The sequence below is a fragment of the Terrapene carolina genome, unplaced genomic scaffold (genome assembly GCF_002925995.2).
Source record: "Terrapene carolina triunguis isolate 2854851 unplaced genomic scaffold, T_m_triunguis-2.0 Scaffold231, whole genome shotgun sequence".
NCBI classification, from domain to species: Eukaryota; Metazoa; Chordata; order Testudines; family Emydidae; genus Terrapene; species Terrapene triunguis.
The window spans coordinates 12,999,786-13,018,017 of record NW_020664582.1 but is presented as its reverse complement, the minus strand read 5'-3'; the positions used below and the strand labels follow the sequence as shown (position 1 = coordinate 13,018,017).

At 42.1% G+C, this 18,232-nt stretch overlaps 1 protein-coding gene across 3 annotated transcripts in view; it reads right to left on the bottom strand.

Annotated features, from left to right (window-relative positions):
• The window catches only part of ACACA (acetyl-CoA carboxylase alpha), a 197,325-nt gene that overhangs the window by 81,394 nt on the left and 97,699 nt on the right, over positions 1 to 18,232 (bottom strand). For all 3 annotated transcript variants that reach the window (XM_029912558.1, XM_024195395.2, XM_029912557.1), the window contains 6 exons: positions 15,854 to 15,895; positions 14,255 to 14,470; positions 13,626 to 13,781; positions 11,945 to 12,148; positions 9,102 to 9,257; positions 8,089 to 8,235 (listed from right to left, as the gene is read on the bottom strand). In XM_029912558.1, the coding sequence (XP_029768418.1) occupies positions 8,089 to 8,235; positions 9,102 to 9,257; positions 11,945 to 12,148; positions 13,626 to 13,781; positions 14,255 to 14,470; positions 15,854 to 15,895 (921 nt within the window). The remainder of the gene's footprint in view (positions 1 to 8,088; positions 8,236 to 9,101; positions 9,258 to 11,944; positions 12,149 to 13,625; positions 13,782 to 14,254; positions 14,471 to 15,853; positions 15,896 to 18,232) is intronic.

Below are 18,232 nucleotides of genomic sequence, written 5' to 3'. Positions count from 1 at the left end.
GTTCAGTAATTCCTCAAGAAAATGTAGTTGACACAAAATCTAATGTAAACTAGAACAGCTTGTTATTCACCAGCTTTGGCGTTTATGGCAATCGTGTTATTTCACTCTATTTCTCTCCGCACAAGGATGACGTTCAAGCACGTGTACTTTTTACCATGCTTAATTTTATTTATTTATTTTTAAATTTGTAAACCTGGACATGGCTCTCTGAAAATGTCCCTAACAGGGCTGATGGTTTTTTTAAAAAGTTTGCTGACAATTAACATACAGCATTTCCCTCTTAGAGTCTTCATGGTTACACAAATCACATCTCATCTCCCGTTCTAGTCTATGTATATATGTGCGTTTTATATGCACATCTATACGTGCATGTACAGACGTGTATTATATATTACATCATACAAAAACTATACCAAAAAGGAAATTTAAAGATTTCAAAGTCAAGCTCTCAAAAGTTAGGAAATACCAGAATAAAGGTTACCCATGCAACCTTCATTCTTCCTCCTCATGCAGATATATTGTGATCCAGTTCTTAATTACATCATCACATATTTTTTCCCCAGGCAACCTCTGCCTCATTCAGAGCCTGAACCAGTGTCTATTGACTCCAGTGGGTGTTGGAACAGGCCTTCAGTGCACAGGATGGATACTGAATGTGGTGGGGTTGCGTTGTTTTTTCAGTAATAAGACTGAAGGGGAAAATAACCCATAGAAATTGCACTGGGTGCAACCATGACCCCCTACATGGGTCAGCAACAGCATCTGAAACTTCTGGCCCATAGAACAGACTTCTACTGCTTGAGTTAAAGAATAAATGTCAGCAGTAGTAGGCCATTATATTTTTTTTTTTTTTGAGAGAGAGAGAGAGAGAGAGAGAGAGAGATTATATGTATATGTATATGTGTATGTATGTGGGAGATGAGGTTTAAGTATAAAACTTTGCAAAACTAACCTTACAGGAAGGGCAGCATAGGAAATAACATTTTTTCTTCTGTATTTTTGAATAGCATTAAGCATTGCCCAGAGTAGTGCTTGACTGTATAAAAGAATCTAAACACTTATCTTAACCACTGGAAAAAAAGTCTGTTTTTTCAACACTGGTAACTCAAAAATGGCTGAATTGATTTTCTTATAAATTTCCAAAAATTAACCTCCTGGCTAAGACCAAACATGAGAAGTTCCAGCTCAAAAATACATTTTAGTAGGTTATAAGCATCTGAAAATTGATGTTTAGAATGCAAAGCTTTCAAATCTTAAACTACTAGCGCTACTCTCTCTCTCACACACACACACACACTATAAAATGAGGGTTACAGATGTTACTGTTGTCTATGAAGCTGTGTGTGAGAAATAGCATGCTGAAGTAATTGATCAGCATGGAGGATTAACCGACCTCGGCAATCTGAGTTGCTATGAGGCATCTGCTTTTAACCATATGAACTGCTGTTGAACAGTGCAGTTTTGTGCTCAAAATCCCATATTCCAGTGTCTTCTGCATGTGTCCCACCATTCATTATAATCCTAACATGGACTTAAAAAAGACCCACTAAATAGGTCTACTCTTCACACCCGTTATTAATTTACGGACACATTAAATGTTCCAAGCATATAAAAAGGGAAAGAAAGAAAGAAAGAAAAAAAAAAAAAGATTTGCCTTCACCAATGCTCAGGAATCCACGTCAGGAAGTTTGTTCTTTTAAATTCATGTGTCCCACTCCACATTTCGAGAAACTTTCATCTTTCAGTAAAACAGCATTCTACAGTTCTCAACAAAAAAAAGCTGTTCCATTCTGGTCCTTACGCTATTGCCATCAGGTATCGAAGTGCCGATGGGGCCTAAGGTATTCTGTGACAGGAGGCTCACGTAATGAACAACTGCACAAGAATGGTTTCCAATGAGTACAACAGAAAGAGTTGCCCAGGTTCCCTGTCTACAGCCTCCAAGAGCCTTTATAAAGAGTTTGTTCCCAAGTCTTATCAAGGGGAGGAGTTCTAAACACACAGAATTGCAGTCACTGTCATAAAACAAATGTGGGGGGAGCATGAATGGAAACACACACAGACAAACTTATTCCATTCCCCTTCCAACCCTTTGCTATTTTACAGACCTTGTAATCCTGCAACCCAAGTTCTTTCATGATTACTATACGTGTTCGAGCTCTGAGGTTTTAATACCTTAAGCCCTGCCATAAGAGAGGGGAATGCAAGGCAACAAAATAGAATCCACAGAGCAGAAAAACAGTTTAACTATTAAGCCTTCCCTGCACAATATTCATTAGCTATCCCTCTGTTGCACCAAACACCACCTGGAGCTGCTGCACAGGGGTTCCTCTAGCCCTTTACTTAGTTCTGTCCTGTAACACACCTGGCCAAATCTTCCCACCTGCAATGGAAAGGATGCTGGCAAATGCTTCACAAAAAGGTTCAATTAGAGATTCTATCTCACGCTCAGGTTACTGTGAAGGAAAAACTGTGACATCTAGTGTCAACAGGGAAAAATGACATGGTCTTCCTATGTACATTTCCATGTCACATAGCTGGAGAACTGGGGGTGGGGCAGCGCCGGGGGTCCCAGTTACATCCATTATCTCCTTGTCTTGAAGGGCCAAATTCACTGCTGCCATAAGGGGGCACAACTCCACGGACTCTGAGGGTGGTGGTGAATTTGGGTCAAAGTTTATAAAATGCTTTAGCGAAACAGAAGCATGCCCCCTGTTTAAAAATGAGCAGTGAAATCTCTAACAGTATGAAGAGTGACCTGATGGCCCACAAAAACCATCACTTTTTTAATGGTGGGATTTCAGATAATTTTTTGGATAGTTTGAGAACTGCTGGTCTAAGGTAAGGGGTAGGCCTCCCCAGGGAGGCATGGGAATGGGGAGAAGGGGGAGCACGAGCAGTGTGCTTTTTAGGGGGGGGGGGGGGAAGAGCTCTGGTTGTCAATCCCAGGTGGCTGGGGGGCATGCAGAAGGGCCATGCACACCTGGGAGGCAGATAGCCAGAGCCCTGCCGCTCCAGGGTTGACAGCCAGAGCCCGGACATCCAGGCTCGGGCTCTCCTTCCTCCCCTCCTCCAATCTCTCTCTGTGAGGCAGCCAAGGCTGGAGTTTCTACTGCCTCTCCCGCACTTGGAGGCGGTGGTGCTCTGGTTGTCAGCCCCAGTCTTCAGACTCAATATAGTACTCCTTGAGGAGACTGGTAGGAAGTGATTGATATAGCTCCCCAGGTAAGACTATCCACTCTGAACTACAGGCCAGACTTTCAGAAGAGCTACTCAGTGAAATAGACATATTTTTAAATGTTCTCTCAATGGAAGCTGCTGGGTACTTTGGAAAATCCTGTAAAAATCTCCCTGTGCTAACACACCATTGTCTGGCACTGCTAGGGTCATCCATGTTCTAACAGGACAACATGCTTATAGAACCATAGTGGAGATTCATGTTACAGCCTCAGCCATTGCAGTTAAACTTCTGTAGACAGTCTGTAAGAGAGCAACTGTCAGCCATACACCTAAATCAAAACATGCAAAGTTCTCCATAGACCACATCGATCTGTATTCCAAGAGTGCAAGATTCTGAGCACCTCCAGCCCCTGCTGCTGCCAAAGGGACCCCCCCGGAACACCCTCCATAGAAACTCTTCAGCACCTTGCTGCACTGAACTCTGAACAGTCCAGACTTTTTTTATTTTTTATTTTTTTTTAAATGTGAAGATACAAACTAGCAGGAGTTAGTTTAAAAAAAGTTGTGGTGGAATGTATACAAACGTATCAACTATCTGAACTTAAAACGATTTAACTGAAAACCTTAATCAGAGATGTTTTTGTTTGCAAATTTTTGCAATGCAATATTTTTCTTTTTCAATTATGCAACTTTTTATTTAAACTTACAAATTTCAGTGCCATGTGTCTATCCATTTTAGGGCCTGATTCTGAGGCATCCTGAGCGTCCACCTAGCTGGCACTTCGTTTTTGACATGTTCCCATGTGTGACTTTTGTCCCATAGAGAGTCACAGTCTTCGCTCCAATTTGCCAGGGAACGTGATGGGATTACTGCTGGCTGCTAAGACTTTATTCTCCACATGCTAGACCTTCTTCGGCTCTCCTACATACATATTTTCTGCCACTAACAAACCTGTATTAGCAAATTAGCTCCAAAAGAGTTTTGAATTTTATGCTGTTGTGAATTTAGTGCCAGTCTATTTAAATCCTGGGAGGGTGGGTGGAGCCTAGCGGAGCAAAAGGCAAACACCTCTCAGGCTAGGAGGGGCCACAGAACCCAGAGTTTAACTGAGTACTGGGGACAAAAATGAACAAATAGGGATGGGGGTGCAGGTCACAGGGTCAAAATGAGGACTCCAGAGAAAGGGACACTGAGAAGAAAACTGGACAAAGTCCACTTCTCAAGAAGTCATCCAAAGAGTCAGTGGACGCCACTCAGAACTGTCTGAATGGAAAAATGACTTGAAAAAGACACCACTGTCTTGAAAGCCCCGGAGATTAACAGTTTCCATGTAGCAAGAGAACAGGTACAGCCTGGCCAGTAGCACTGCAACCTCCCCCACACTATCCTACTAAGACATCTCATCCCCAGGCCAGCAGGACCAAAATCTAGGAATGAGTGCGGAGTTCCATCGTCATAGTCCATTAAGTCCTTGGCCTTTTTGTTGAGTCTGCCAGCAAGAGACATAATTACTGTCAAACATGGTGGTGGTTTTTGTGATGTGGTTATCTGTCCACTGAGATCTGGTCTGAGACCACCAAACGTCTCCCAAACCAGTTATCCAATGGTTGTGACTTTCAGTCATTGCCAACATGGCTTGGTTGTGAACTAACTTGAGAAGAAAGACTCTTTCCCATCACCAATCTCTTAAGTTTACCAATCTCCTCTGAAAAGAACATCATAAAGAAACAAATAAAGCTGTTTTGTATAGCTGTGGGGCTGAGGAAAATTTACCTTCACAGCATTATTTAGACATTTTATGGGGTTCTATAAGGAAAAGAAAAATTGCAATTTATGTCAGGTCGTAATAGTACTCCTCATCCTCCCTTCACTTTCACCCATTTCAACAAGCTTTTAAATTCAACTCAGACTTTGCCACTGAGTTAACAGAACCAAAAAAAAAAAAAAAAAAGTGTCTTCTTTCACCATTATAGCATATCACCTAGCTTCAATAACATCCTCTGTTTGTGTGGCACTGCAACATAACTCCTAGCACTGATCTGGTAATTACAGCGTCTAAGGTTTGGTTTTTTTTGTTTTTGTAAATTTTAACTAATTAATCCTCACAACACCATGAACTACATCAGTACTAGCCTATTTTACCAGGGAAGAAAGTGAGAGACAGGCGATAAGGGCCCAACGATAAGGACCTAAGAGGTCTAACTTCCATCTTGTGCTCACTCCTTTAGCCACATTGCCTTCCATTCATGATTCACTATGCAACAAGTCCTATCGACTTTATCATTTTAAAGGAGAGCGTGTTTGTTTATGTTAATGTATCCTCTCACATACATTCAGACAAGTTTGGAGAACAAATGAAATGTATTTGGTGAAAAGATGGCAAATTCTCAGATGTGTCTGAAACAAAGAGCTGAACCAGTTTAAAATGTTATAATTTTCCTCTCTTCTATGTCTCCTGGACAATACCTATCTACACCCAGAACTACAAGCTTCTCCCACAAAGGTGGGTGACAGCAAGGACCCTTTGTTCCTGGTAGATAACAGTCTGCATAACTTCTAGGTAGAAATATGCAGCATCTGTGGGACCAATCTTATTTGTGAGAAAAGCAGCATGGATCTATTTACTGCCTCTTCGTTTTAAACACGCCTGTCAGCTTGGTTTTATCCAGGTTGCCTTTTCTATTCCAGAGATGAAGCTGAGGAATCAAACCTCAACTGTCCCTCCTCCCCTCCCACTTGCCATCTTCCTTGGTGCGAGGAGCTTGAGTGCAGGCTTGTGACAAATCTGTTTCCTCAGCTAAAACAAATTAAACCGTAAAAGCCTAAAGTCAGCTCTCCCTGATAAAGTGAATGCAGCACAGAGGAATGCATCTGTTCGACAGCTCGTCATCTCTTGCGTGTCACCTGTCCTTCAGACTTTTGACTGCTGAAACCCCTTCCTTAGATTGGCCACTTCTCCAGTGAAGGTGTACTATTGTGTCCCCTGGCTACTAGTAACAGAATAAGATACTAACACCTCAAACCTCATTTTCACTGTGCATTGTCCTACTGTAACTAATCTATCGGAAAACTGGCTTGGCTGACATCGTTTACAAGCTGCCCGGAGCATTAGCCACAAACCTCTCTGGGACAGGAGAGAAATGGAGTCTTCAGTCTCTCTCTCTCTCTCTCTGCTTCAATTGAGACAGAGAGCACGCACCGGAAGATTGCACGAGGGAGTAGCCCAGTCCAGAATCTCAATGGAGTCATCGAGACACGACTCAGAATTTGGCCACTTACTTCCATTCTCAATCATCTTCAAAGCATATGGACAGCAAAAGGTGGGGATAAAACACCCCAAACACCACCTCCAGGTTGTTTGAAAATAAGGCAAGAATTCAAACAACTCACCATATAGCGTAACAGCATCATACAGACGGAGTTTTAACCAGGGCATTATTTGTATAGCCACCGCAGGGCTCTTTGTGCTGCTATGTCACTTGTTTCCACACAAGGCACAACTAAGTCTTTCAAGGGTTAAAAAAAACTACTAATTTTTTTTTGGTCTTTGGGTACAGAATCTCGTATAATAAGACTATTTGTATTCATACTGGCAGAGTAAACACTACATGTTCATGCCCAGGCAGCTCTGTGCTTGTAATTTCAGCAAGAACAGAGCTCTGTCCCTCGGGGACTTCGCTATTCCCCCAGTCTCTACCCGCTCAAACACAGAACGAGAGCAGAGAGAAATGCAGACAGAAAGAGAAAGATCGTGGTAAGAGGCTCCGCACAGCACTGCAGCCGTGGACTTCTGGGCAAAAAACAAAATTAACCCCCCCCCCCCCCAAAAAAAAGCTCATTTGGGGTTTTAATTACATTAGTGAAACCATTCTTCCTATACCCCCAGCAGCAGCGGAAAAAAACCTCCTTACGTCTCCATTTATTGACTGGGTTTGACTCGAAAATTCAGATTCAAAGCCTTTCCCTGACAAAGGGCTTATAAAGAGAGACACAGTAAACACTGCTGCAAACCTCTATTGAACTTCTTTGTTGGAATAACCTACTCTCTCCTCCCAATGGTTTTGATATAGGAACAACACTCTTGCCAGTCTTAAGGTTACATATCTGGTTAAAGGGATACGGTTAGTTTAACAATCATATAAAAAATGAATGCAACTACCACCTTAGATTGTTTAAACTTAAATAGCTGAAGAGACATATTTACTTTTTGCACTTCACTTAATTTGGACAATGAAAATGAACTGGTCGGTTTCACTTTTGTACTAGTTAATTTCACTTTCAAGTTAGCTCAACCCTGCAATCTCTGCCTTGCAAAAGTAACCACCACCACCAGCCCACAGAGGTCATGAGCAGAGTTTGGACTTCCAACAGCACAGCACAGACTTGAGCGAAGAGTAACTCCATTAGGCTCTCTAGAGGACCAGTCACTAGAGGGGGCTGTTGCACACACTTTGCCAGTTTATTACCCAAACACTGCAGGGGAACATTTAAATAGAACATATATAAAATTAGTTCTCTCTCTCTCTTTTTTTTTTTTTTTAAGTGAACAAAAACATTTCTATTTAGCTTTGTAAAAAAAATTTTTAAATATAAACTCTAGCTACCAGAAATACTTGAATGGTACACCTTTTGATTAGAAGGAAAAAATATAGCATTAGCACAAATTTGAAACTAAACCATAATTTACTATGGAGGTTAAAGTTCCAATTGTATGGAAGGTATTCATCTTCAAGGAGACAAAAATCTCATTTTCAAGAGAAAGATTTCACCCATGAAAGGAGCACAAGAGTAGCTTTTGAGCCTGGATTGGTACATTTTCACCACAATTTTCAAAGCCAGTCTATAACTACAACATATTGCTGATGAGAAGGGGGGGTGGGGGGGAGTAGTTTTAGAAAGTAACTTGCCTCATTTCCTCCCGGCAGCCTGTTCATATGCACCAGCTGACCTTGATCATCCAGTACCAGTTCAGTATACGTTAGCATATCAGAAGGCAATGGCAGTGTTGGGAGCAATGCATATTCACTCATAGAATCCCAGAGTTTAATCAGAGACTATAAAGGTGAAGAGAGATGTTTTTGTTAAGATTGACTCTTGGTATACTTGATGTAACCTGTTATGACTCAGTATCAAGACAGAAACTACTTCTATACCCATTAACTCCCCCAATAAACAGCATTTGGCTGACACTATTCACTGGATCCCACCTTAGAGGAAATTTCAAACCCTGAACCATGATTTTAGTCAAAGTAACAATAGCCACAGTTTTGTGATTTGATAACCCAACAAGCCAGGTATAGAATCCAAGCTAGCACACAGGAAATATCTCGTGTGATGGATTCTACCATACACCAACCTCATTCACTAAGGCCTTGTCTATAGCAGAAAGGTTAGTAGTATCTGAAATTCATACTGGTGCCGTGCCAAACACTACTACCACTGTATTATCTAATCCGACTCGTAGCATGTCTACACTACAAATCTAAGTCAACTTACTTTAGGTCGGCTTACAGACACCACCGTAATCACTGCAGTGGCTGACGTCCACACTACCCTCCTGTCAGCGGTGTGCGTCTCACCAGGAGCACTTCCATTGACTGAAGAGGGGCAGTGTTGGGGGCTGAGCGCCAGAGCAGGGAGGTAGCCACCTGGGGTTTCTCTTCCTCCCACTCCCAGCTGGGGGCAGCTGCCTGGCGTGTCTCGCCTCTCTGAGCAGGGACCCTCCGGGCAGCAGCCCAGCTGGGAGTGGGGAGTCGGTGGCAGCCAGGCTCTAGCTGCCCGGCTTTCTTGCCAATTTCATGGCTCCAGCGTGGAGTTTCACAGCTCCAGCTACTAGGTTCCCTTGATGACCAACGAGGGCACGCTTTGCTGGTACAAAACTCTAGAAACACCCCAGTAAGACCTGCCAAGGAAGATTTACCTGCCGGAACATCTCAGGGATGTCATAGATATACGTCGTCCCTAAAGATTGTGCCTGGAATCTCTTGGACTGGAGCAGATCTTTTGTCACATATGGGGTGTTGATCAGCATGCCATGAAGTGGGCCCTGTTTATCTCCGTATGCCTGGAACATAATCTGCAGCAGAAAACATGACCAGCGTAAAAGAAAGGCAACCTGAGATCCATCAACCAGATCAGCTCAGGGGAGATGTCCCCATCAGAATCCATACTTCATTAAATACACTTCAACAGGATATGCTAGTTTGAATGGACTTACTTGTGTTCCCTGAAAAGATGGCAATACCCACACATCTCACAGTGACGTGTTCCAACACCCATTACCACCCTATTCAAGCAGGGCTGGGCCTTTACTCTGTACATCGCTGACTTATTACAACAATATCACACTGGTAGGAAAGGGTACCTGGCCATAATCGGCATGCAGAGAAGACTGACCATTCACCAGCATTTCCTCTGACAGCGTGACTATGTGGACAGAGTATGAGACTATCCCATGACAGCAACGAGAGGATCGCTATTATTTATGTCGCTGAATAGCATAAATACAGTACAGTGTAAGTACAGTAGCTAAACACCATTCATATCTCTGCTGATTGATCGTGGAAGCTAGTTCAAGACTTGCCATATGTCATTTGGCTTGAAGTTTTGATATTACACGTTTAAAATATACTCCCGGAGCAGTGACATGAGTTTTCAGCTGCCATACTTCATGATGCTTTATAGTCCACTCAATCAGGACTCACTTAATAGGGAGGGCCCACTCTGATGGGGCATCACCAAAGGAATTGATCCATTGGAAATCCCAAATGAAAATCCATTTCAGCTAATGATATTGAGCTGCAATGAGAGCTGCTTAACTGAGACAACATTAGACTAAGCCCTGCTTAATAGGGACGCATTTGGCTGGAGCCATATGATTAAGCTGTTCTTAACAGAATGATCATAACATTTGATGTTCCAAGCTCCAGTTCCTTTATACAGAAGTTGCTGGATAAAGATTAAAAGAAGATTGGGGGGGGGGGGGGGGGCGAGAGTTCACATAGAGATGGAATTCAGTAAAGAGTATTCATTTTTGTGGTTTTTGTCAATATAATATTTTACATCATTCTTAAGTCTTTATAGGTTGCTTTGTTTGGCGTTTTAAAAATTAGCTTCTTTGGCAGGAGAGCTATTTAATCAGGAAAACAAGTGCCTACCACTGTGCTGTAATCAAGAGGCTTTTAGTGTATTTAGGGCTTAATCCAACTCCCACTAAAGTCAGTGAGAGGCGTTCAGTTGATTCACAGGGAGTTGGACTGGTCCCTTAAGCAAGTAGCGTTTCTAGCGGTTAGAGCAGAGGAGACCTGGATCCATTCCTGACTTTATCTTTGGCTTCTCTGGTGAATTATCTATCTAGGTTTCCATACCACTACAAATCATTATAGTATCCAAGCACCAGGTTCACTTGCTTGTATGCAGCAATGGATCCTGAACTCATCTAACAAACCTCTCAGGATGCAAAAGCCACTAATGTTATAATGAAACAGGAAAACTTGTTTGGGTGTGATTTTGTCCTAAACCAGAGTTCCTATTTGGGCTGAAAAAGGGGAGCCGGAATTCACTATCTAAGTTTAATCTTTTTAGAACCATATAAGGGCGAAATCTAAAAGAATTATTTTAGATAAAGGTGAAAAAAAAGTTAACAAACATTTACAAGAACAGACCTGCCTTAAATCTATTATGAAAGTTAATTAAAACCATCCCTGTCCCTAGAATGCTTTAACTGAATCAGTTTACCCTGAAAAAAACCCATCAAATACTGTGAAAATTACAGAAAGATCCCGCCGCCCTCCCTGCTCCCCCCCAACATACATGTAACATTTTAAAAAAGAAAATCCATGCCTTACAGGGATATTTTTCTGACCATCTCACCAGAAACAATGCAAAAGGAAAGGTCACATTGGCAAATGGCGAACAAAACTCAAATTTTAAGCTGAGCCACTGCAGATTAACACAATGTCTTTTTCTTTTCCCTGGTCCATTCAAAACATGTGGACATTATCTATACTAGGATCTCTAGACCAGGAGAGACTGCATGGCCAAGCAGCTTGCAGGAAAGATTTAGAAAAAGGAAAAAATGGTGACTCAGCGCATTGTGTTTGACACAAACACTGTCCAAAGGGTTTATTCTGTTGCTTCTACTGCATGGCAGAGATGTTATTGCAGTCAGAATCTAAACTTATTTCCACATTTTAATAAACATTTAAGTGCCTTAGTAGAATACGAGTAAGCCGTACACAAAGAATAGTACATACACAACCCTCATGTTAAAGTCCTATCCAGTTTAATAAATATGACTACAGTAAGGTTCTCCAGAAATTTCATATGGGCCTGGAAGTTATTCATTGTTCCTACAGAATTTAAAAAGAGAAGCCAATCCTTTCTATGGATTTCTTGAATCATCCGGCGTAAGCGTAGAGCAGGGATAGAATTTTCTATTAAATTCTACAGGATAGTTCCAATAGTGTATACAAGGATATTTTCTAATTCCAAAGGACTTTTCCGAATGGGAAAAGAAGTGTTTGCATGAACAAAGCAAGGTGTATGCAAATGGCTAGACTACATACCTCCACATGACAGTTATGTGTTTTGCACACCCACAGGCCTATTACCTCTCTCTAGAATCACAATTCTTTATTTACTGAAACAATAATAAATCACTTTGGTATTTGGATCAGGCTTAAAAAAAATCATCAACAAACCAAAACCCTCTCAAAGACCACATTCTGTAGTACTCGCTTCCATGCCTGCATGGAGCTGTACCTGTGCTGTCCTGGAGTCCGTCACCTCCTTGTACAAGCTGATGTCCAAGTAATAGCCAGATTCATTGGTCAGGAAGAGACGGATGGGAATTGCCTTTCCAGTTGGCGTCAAGCGAATGTTAATTTTCAGCTCTGCTTGGAGGACACGGAGTTTCCAAAGGCGGCTTCCATAGCGCATCACCATGCTCCGCACAGACTCTTCAATCTTAGCACACAGAGAACAGTGAGTTTGCATTGCCATTCTGCTGTGGATACATCCACCCCTTGGTTATTCCTCCTTCCCACACCGGACCCTACCAACACGTGGGGAATGGTTCATTTCCATGAGGCCAGCATTCAGAATTTCAGGATAACCTAAGTGTGGGCTAATAAGGGTTCCTGCCCACCTCTTCAATTGCCACCACTTTCCTTTCCTTCCTCTCCCCTCCATTTATACGCTATACTGCAGGAGCAGCAAGAATGCAGCAGTACAGACCTTGCACCCGCTGATAGCTCCTTCTGAGGCTGGAATGCCGCTTCCACTCAGCAAGAGCACTAAAGTCCCTAAGCAGGCGTTGAGCAATACTTTTACCATGCTTCCAGTCTCCCTCTGGAGACAGCCAGGGGTTCCCAAACTGTGAAATATGTACCACTGGTGACACGTGAGCTGGATGTTTCACCAATTCACTTTACAACCGTGTTTTAAAAATACATAAACCAATCAAGTTTGGGAACCGCGGAGTGCCTAAAGGTTAGTCTTGAACTTGGGTCTTTTACGCCCTAGCAATGTCACACTTCCAGCCAGCGCAGTGCCACACTGCAGTGGGCCCACTGCGCCCCCTTGATTGAATTTTCTTCTCTCACCTCCCGCAAACGTTTCTCATCGCTAAGACTGATGAGATGCACAAAAGCACCCAGAATGGTAAACAGTTAAGTAGCATTTATATGCACAATAACCATGTTTCATTGCACCTACAGTACAGTGCCTTAAATCAACAAAGCAATTACCACTCTGAGCTTGTTCCTGGGCTGTTTTATTAAACTTTATAATATACTCCTGTTGGTAAATAGCGCATATTAAAGTAAGGCAATTTGTAGGCAGTTTCTAATATTCTCTCCAAAATCCTCTTTTCCAAGGCTGTTCGGGGGCAGCCAGTGCTGAACGCACACGGGCTGATTAGGAGAGGACTGAACATCTCCGCTCCGGCTGAAGTCCCTGGGCACGGCGATGCTCAGGACCTCTGCAAATGAGACCTGGAGTGCCTCTGGGCAACTAGGGCAAATGGCTATGACCGTTTTAATTAAAGGGTTTGCAAACCTGTCCCTGCCATCTAGGCTAATCAATGCCATTATTCCCTAAGTGTTACTCAGTCTCCTATTCCTTGGGAGCAACATTCACTATTGGCTCTTTCCAGAGCCAAAAATATATTCCACAGAGTCTCCATTTTTACATGGCTTCCTATAGAAAAGAAAAATTACTCCAGAATATTAGGATACCTAATATGCCCCCCCCCACACACACACACACACATCACTACCACTTCCAGTGTAGAACACGGATTTCCTGTGCTTTCCCTATAAAACAGCAGGTGGGATTTGTATATTACACAATCTTTGATGGCTGGTACTCTAACATGAGACCTACAGAACACTCCATTCCAGTGAGATTCAGCCAAGGAGTAACAGACATGGGGGACATGTACCTTAGATGGATCCATGATGACAGTAGGCACAAAGTTTAAGAAGATGTGGTTGCAGTCAGTGCGCACATTGGTGTTATTAAAGGCCACCTCCAGCTCATCCATGGCTTCCAAAAGCAAGCGCTCCCCTTCATTCTGCAGATACTCAAAGGAGGCCTCCTACAGGAGATTGCCAAAAGGTTATTTACTTTCCGCTAGCCTTCACTCAGACCCAAACATAGGGTCATTAGGCTGCAAAAGACCATAGTGGAATCTGACACAGAAAAAAGGTGAAACTCATTTCAGTGGGCTGAACAATTCTCCCGAGTCTTTCTTCCAAAGACATTGATGATGGTGCCTGGTTCAGATACCAGGTCAAATTGTGCGCTCAGTTACATCAGGAGAAATCTGGAATAGCTCCAGTGGAGTTACTATAGATTTGACACTCCACCTAAAGTCTGAACCTGGACACTTGAAATGTTAGGTTCTATCAGACATGATCCAGAAGCTGTAACATGCCATCCAGTAGAAGGCAGTGGGTTTAGATTTTACACACACACACACACACACACACACACACACACACACACACACACACACCATATTTTTCACATACAACCTTGGAAATAGACCTCCCACACCAGGAAACCCACCTTGGTAACCAGGTCTGAATGCCTTATAATAGCCCTCACGAAGAACCTGTAGTCTGTCACCTCAGTGCCCACTTCAACTTTAGCTGCTCCCAGGTACAGGTGCATTTTGTGGTTGGCACACGGAATGGCAGTGAGATCAAAGTTTCGCATTCGGTTCAGCTCTAACTGGAAAGCCAGAGCTGGCTCCAGATGACGATAGATCCTATCTTCTTCAAACTGGAAAGAGAAGAGAAGCCCACCCCGTAATATTGGGCACAAAAGGAATAAAAAGGGAAAAGTCAGGTAAGAAGCTGGATCTGGTAAGATGGAGAGAACTGTATAAAATCTACTGACCTGAGACACTAGTGATGGCTAGTGTTGCCTTTACTAGCAGGGTCTGGTGTATTCTGTTATTCTACAGTGATAGAATTTACAACAGATTCTACCTCTAACTGCAAAATTGTATTCCAGACTCTCAGCTTTGGGGGAGGCGAGGATGGACCCACAGGATGTTTGTTTTGTTTTTTATTAAAAAAATATGTTTCTAGCCCTCAGGATTGCAAAGAAAATCTTGAACTGAGTGTAAATGATGCAGTAGCGTCTTCCTGAGTCTGCAGACGGCTTGAAACAACAATTCTTGTGGGCGCAAACTCATTCATTTCAATGATCCAACTCTGAAACCTCGCGTGTCAACATGGTGAACTGTTTCACTCCTGATCATTTTAGCAGAAACATTCAACTAATATTGATATCCCACAATCACAAACGGTCTCCCATCTTCAGAGATACCAAATGCTCCAGCCGTCCCTACCTAGCTGTGCAAACGTCCAACATCAACCCTTTGTTAACAACACAAACATCTTGGGCATGTCAAAAACTGAAAATTTGAGGATAGTGTAAAATAAATAGAGGTTAATACAGAAATAAATAACCAGGGGTGCACCGCACTGTCCCTATTGTGATTTTTCATATTAAATTAATTAGAAAGCTAAAAATTCAGTGAAGCTGCCACACAATTTCAGGTCTGATGCACCAGAGTCATTAGTGTTAAGAGGTGCGTATTGAAACTGTCTGCACATTGAGAGTAGAACAAAAACCACAGCCCTTTGTGTAAGATGCCTTCTTTTTGCAAAAGGGGAAGATCCTTCTATCGACAATATCCCCAAGTTCCCACCTTCCCTGAAGCATACTCTGTTTCTACTGCTATGGTCCTCAGAACAAGCACTGCCTTGGACTAGACAGCATGTCATGGAATGTGCAGGAAAGTGCAATCAGTGGGGTGACATGAAATTTATCAGTGGAGTCATTTTAGTAATTTTGCATCACTATGGCTACGATTTTCAAAAACAGGAGCCTAAAGTTAGGCTTCTAAATCCATAGTTAGACACCTAAATAAGTGATCTGATTTCAAAATGACTAAGGACCCAATAACTCCCGTTGGCCTCAGCTGTCAACATAGTGAGTGCCTGGATAATGGGGGAAGGGTATGTTCAGAATTGCCCAATGAGGTTTTGATAAGATGGACCCTCTCCCCTTTGAGAGAGGTTTGGAATGATTGTAGAAGGGAAAAAATCAGTTTAAAATGTAGAGAGAGAAAAGATTGATAATCGTACAACTTACCTTATCCCTGGCACGGAACGTGAAAAATTTAGGGAATTCCCTCTGTTTGGAAATAAAAATGATGATATCAGTCCTTCACAAGCATTGCACACCATCTGTTCAGCCTATGGGCTCCTGAGAGAAGGGACTGTGTGGCAGTGCAGCAGGGGGAATTACTACCATTACGATCTACCACTGCAACAGCTAGAGTTGCATTAAATTTTTATTTTGTAAATAAGGATGGTGTGAAGATAAAACTCCTATTAAAACGGTTGTAGGGGCAAGTTAAATCAATGTAGTTTATTTTACTATTGCAGTAGATGGTTCTTGATTACGTCTTCAATATTTTTGTCTAATATTGGGTCTTAAAACAGATTCTAGCTGGCCGGGAGGGGATGGGGGTGGAGACAGAAGAACTCTTGCCGGTTTCTCTTATTATTACTATTGTTGTTATTAAATAGCATTACAATACTGCCTAGGAGTCCAAGCCACAGATCAGAACTCTATTGTGCTAGGTGCTGCACAAACACAGAACAAAGAAGACAGTCCCTTCCCCAAAGAACTCCTCATATTCCTAACACTGCTCATGCAGTTCCACACCCAGGGAATAGTTTTAATTAATTTTGAGAAATTAATGAGTTCTAATAATTGACTTTAACCTCATTCTAGAAAGTCTACAAAACATACTATATGTTTATTTGCTCCTCTGTTACTTGCATGGAGATAATTTGTACCAAGGTCATAGGTCAAATCCTGGCCTTATTGCAAATCTAGAAAAAATTACCTTTAACGCCATACAGCACAACCCTCAGCTCTCCTAATAAGCTAGGAGTTTGAATGGAACTGCTCATACATTTGAAATGCCCAAATAGGTAACCATTACCACACAGTTTGTGCTATTGGAAGTTTGGCTTTTACTTTCAATTCACTTACTTTTCAATTACTTCAATTCAATGATCATAAATTTGATTGTTATCCTATATTAAGGTGCTTGCTGTTGACTCTTTCCTATGCTGAATTCATTTTTTTATTATTAATGTGTTTTGGTGGTTCCACCATGTTCTGAGAATTGAGGACATACTGTAAAATGAAATGATGGATACTGGAAGTGCTAACGAGAAAGACTTTCTGTATTGCTCTTTAAAACACAGTTATAATTGGAAAAAGTCTACGTAAAGATGGCATCCTCATATCTACTCCCTACAGCGCCAACCCAGTGAAGTCCTTATGCATGTGCTTAACTATAAGCACGAGTAATCCTACTCACTTCAATGTACATGCTAAAAGTTAAACACATGTTTACGTGCTTTGCTGGATTGGATCCTATGTGTCTTCCAAGACACATGCTCACTTTACTGATGAAAGCAAGGGCTGGTTTTTAGTTTTTAATACCGTTCAGACTGCAAATCCAGTGCCGCTATGGAAGAGTGAGTTGATTCCGTTCTGGACAAAAAAAGTTGTCACCACTGATGGTAGAGTCTGGGCCAGATTTTGCAGTCCCTTAAATTGGTTTTATACTGTCATAATTCCATTGACTTCAGAGTATGCTTTGCACCAATGTAAGTGAGAGCAGCTTCAAGGTCTCCATTACTAACAGTGATGTCAGTGGCAGCCTGCCCTGATCCCAGGTGAAGCCTGTAGAGCTGCACAATTACAAAAATTGGCTTTTTGACTACAAAAAATGACGAAATTTGACCTGGAGTCACTGAGCGACAATAAATATGGAGTCCCACCCTCATTCTTAGAAACACAAGCACATTTTAGATATCAAGAGGAAAGAAAAACAATGGCATGTTGACTCAGTTCAACAACTACAGCACAATGACAGGGAGAGACGAAGTTCAATCAGGCCACGCTGGCAAGGGATTCATAGATTTTGAGGCCAGAAGGGACCATTAGATCATCAAGTCTGTCCGCCTGCATGACACAGGGCATAGAATTTCATCCAATTACTCCTGTACTGAGCCCAACAATTTGCATTTGGCTAAAGCATCTCTTCCATAGTAGTAGCTTCTAGCGCTACAAAAGTTTTACCATGAAGAATCCGGCCATTGGGATTATGGACAATATTATTTGTATCCATTAGGTTCAGCAATCTCCTAAAACAGCATATAAGGAAACAAAACACTGAGTCGAGACTTCCACATTGCCTCAATATCCTCCCAAACCCCTCCCACTGCCCCCTCTGCATGCTGCCAATTTCTCCTAACATCATCCATGCTCATTCTATCACTAATGTAATTGCTTTCGAGACATTTGACTAGTGTTGTGGGCAAATATAATAATTAAATGTGCACACACACAAAAATCCTCAGTGCTCTGGTACCAAAAACCAAAAGAGTGCTCCGTTTCCTAGGAAGAGGAATTATACCCCTGCTGTGTTCTAATCAACCAACCATC